The 1,911-nt window shown below is 44.4% G+C and overlaps 1 protein-coding gene across 1 annotated transcript in view; it reads right to left on the bottom strand.

Moving 5' to 3' along the window:
- The window catches only part of CSUI_006970 (wd g-beta repeat-containing protein), a 13,670-nt gene that overhangs the window by 5,259 nt on the left and 6,500 nt on the right, over positions 1-1,911 (bottom strand). Inside the window, exon 5 of the mRNA XM_068067120.1 lies at positions 91-1,268. Within this exon, the coding sequence (XP_067920904.1) occupies positions 91-1,268 (1,178 nt within the window). The remainder of the gene's footprint in view (positions 1-90; positions 1,269-1,911) is intronic.

Genomic DNA, 1,911 nt, shown 5'->3' with positions numbered 1-1,911 from the left:
AAAGAGGAAGCGGAGGAAGAAGAAGAGAAAGAAGAAACAATGGGCGAGTGTGTTGAGCTGTGCTGAGAGGAGAGACAAGAGAAGACGGACGATGAAGATGAAGAAGGAGGGAGTTGGGTCGATACGCTTGCTCTTCTTCCTCTTCCTCCTGCCGTTGCTCTGCTTCTCTCTTCTCTTTCTTCTTCCTCTTCTTCTTCTTTTTCCGTCTCTCTTTCTTCTTCTTCTTCGTTAGCATCTTTCACTCCTTCACTGTCTTTTAAGATAGAGGAAGACGGCCCGTGACGAAGATCGTGGGAGAGATCATTTGAAGAGGAAGGAGGGGGGTGATAGAGGAAGAGACGGTCAGAGAGAAGAGACCCAGGAGAAGGAGACAAGAGACCAGACATATGAGGTGAAGAAGAAGAAGAGCCAGACTCAAGAATCGGCAGAGAAGAAGAGGAACGAAGAGAAAGAAGAGAAGATGATGAGGGATGATAGAGTAGGGAATTTCTTCTTGTGCTTCTTCTTGAGATATATCGAGAGATTAAATCATCTACTCTCTGTGCACTACTTGAAGTACCTCTACTCTTCCTCCTATCGAGACAGTCGGAAGAAGAAGAAGATGAAGAAGACATACTTTCACGCTCTTCTTCTTCTTCTCCTCCCTCTTGCTCTTCTTCTGCTCCTTCTGATCGTGTGTCTGTCTGCGGGTGAAGAGAGAAGAGACCTAGAGTATCGACGGGTGTATCATCGAGATAAGAAGAGGAGGAGAGCAAGGCCGATTGAGGAAGTGCGAAAGAGGAAAGAGAGGATGAAGAAGCAGAAGAGGATGAAGAAGAAGAAGAAAGAGACGACGGAGGGGGATAAGAAGAAAGATAATGAAGTGGAGAAGAATGGCACGAAGAAAAGAGAGACCTCTCACCTCCCGCTCCTCCCCCACTCCCGGTCGTGGTCGAGAGAGAAGGAAGAGAAGCGTCTTCTCTACAGTCGCAAGACATGCAAGAAGAAGAAGAACAAGATGAAGAAAGGTCTCTTCTCTCTCCTGTTAATGAAGAAGAAGAAGAGGATGAAGACGAAGAGGAGGAAGAGGATGAAGACGAAGAAGAAGAAGAGGATGAAGACGAAGAGGAGGAAGAGGAAGAAGAAGAAATGGTAGGAGTCATTCGAGGATCCCAGACACATAGGAGATTATCGTTACCTCCGCTAGCTAGCAGTCTCTCACATGGAGACACCGCTAGCCCGCATAGCTCACTCCCATGTCCAGCTAGACACGAGACATAAGGAGATTTCTATCAAAACACAGCAACACACAAAGAAGCAAAGAAAGAAAGAAAAGAAAACTTCATGAGGCAATGGATTGGATCGAAAGAAGATCTCCCGAAGCAATCGACTCTGTAGGGTCTCCTTCTCAGCATTACAAAGAGAAGAGGAAAGATCACTCCAGATATGCAGACATCTACATAGACATCTTCACACATAGAGATATATAGATAGATAGATTGAGGATAGATAGATAGATTAAAGATAGATAGATGAATAGATTGAAGATAGATAGATAGATTAAAGATAGATAGATAGATAGGGAGAGACTGAGAGAGTCGGAGAGAATTGCTTGCCCTACATACATAGAAAAGATGTGAGAGAGAGAGACGAAAAAGAGGGAGAGAAAGAGATAGACACGGAGGGAGAGATAGAGAGGGTTTGCATATCTAACAGAGATCGATAGACATCCCTCATGTCTACCCTTGCGCCACGCCGTAACATGACTAAGATAGATAAAACACAGAGAGATAAGTAGAAGAGATAGAGACAAGAGATGAAGACGTGTCTGTGGATTTGAGAATTAAGGTAGGGAGGTAGAAAGACATTTCCACGTCCTTCTTCTTCTTCTTTTCATATCTTTCCTTCTTCTCTTCCCCTCATTCTCTTTCT

This window comes from Cystoisospora suis, assembly GCF_002600585.1.
Source record: "Cystoisospora suis strain Wien I chromosome Unknown contig_3592, whole genome shotgun sequence".
In the NCBI taxonomy this organism is placed as follows: Eukaryota; Apicomplexa; class Conoidasida; order Eucoccidiorida; family Sarcocystidae; genus Cystoisospora; species Cystoisospora suis.
This window is presented reverse-complemented; position numbering and strand designations above follow the sequence as displayed.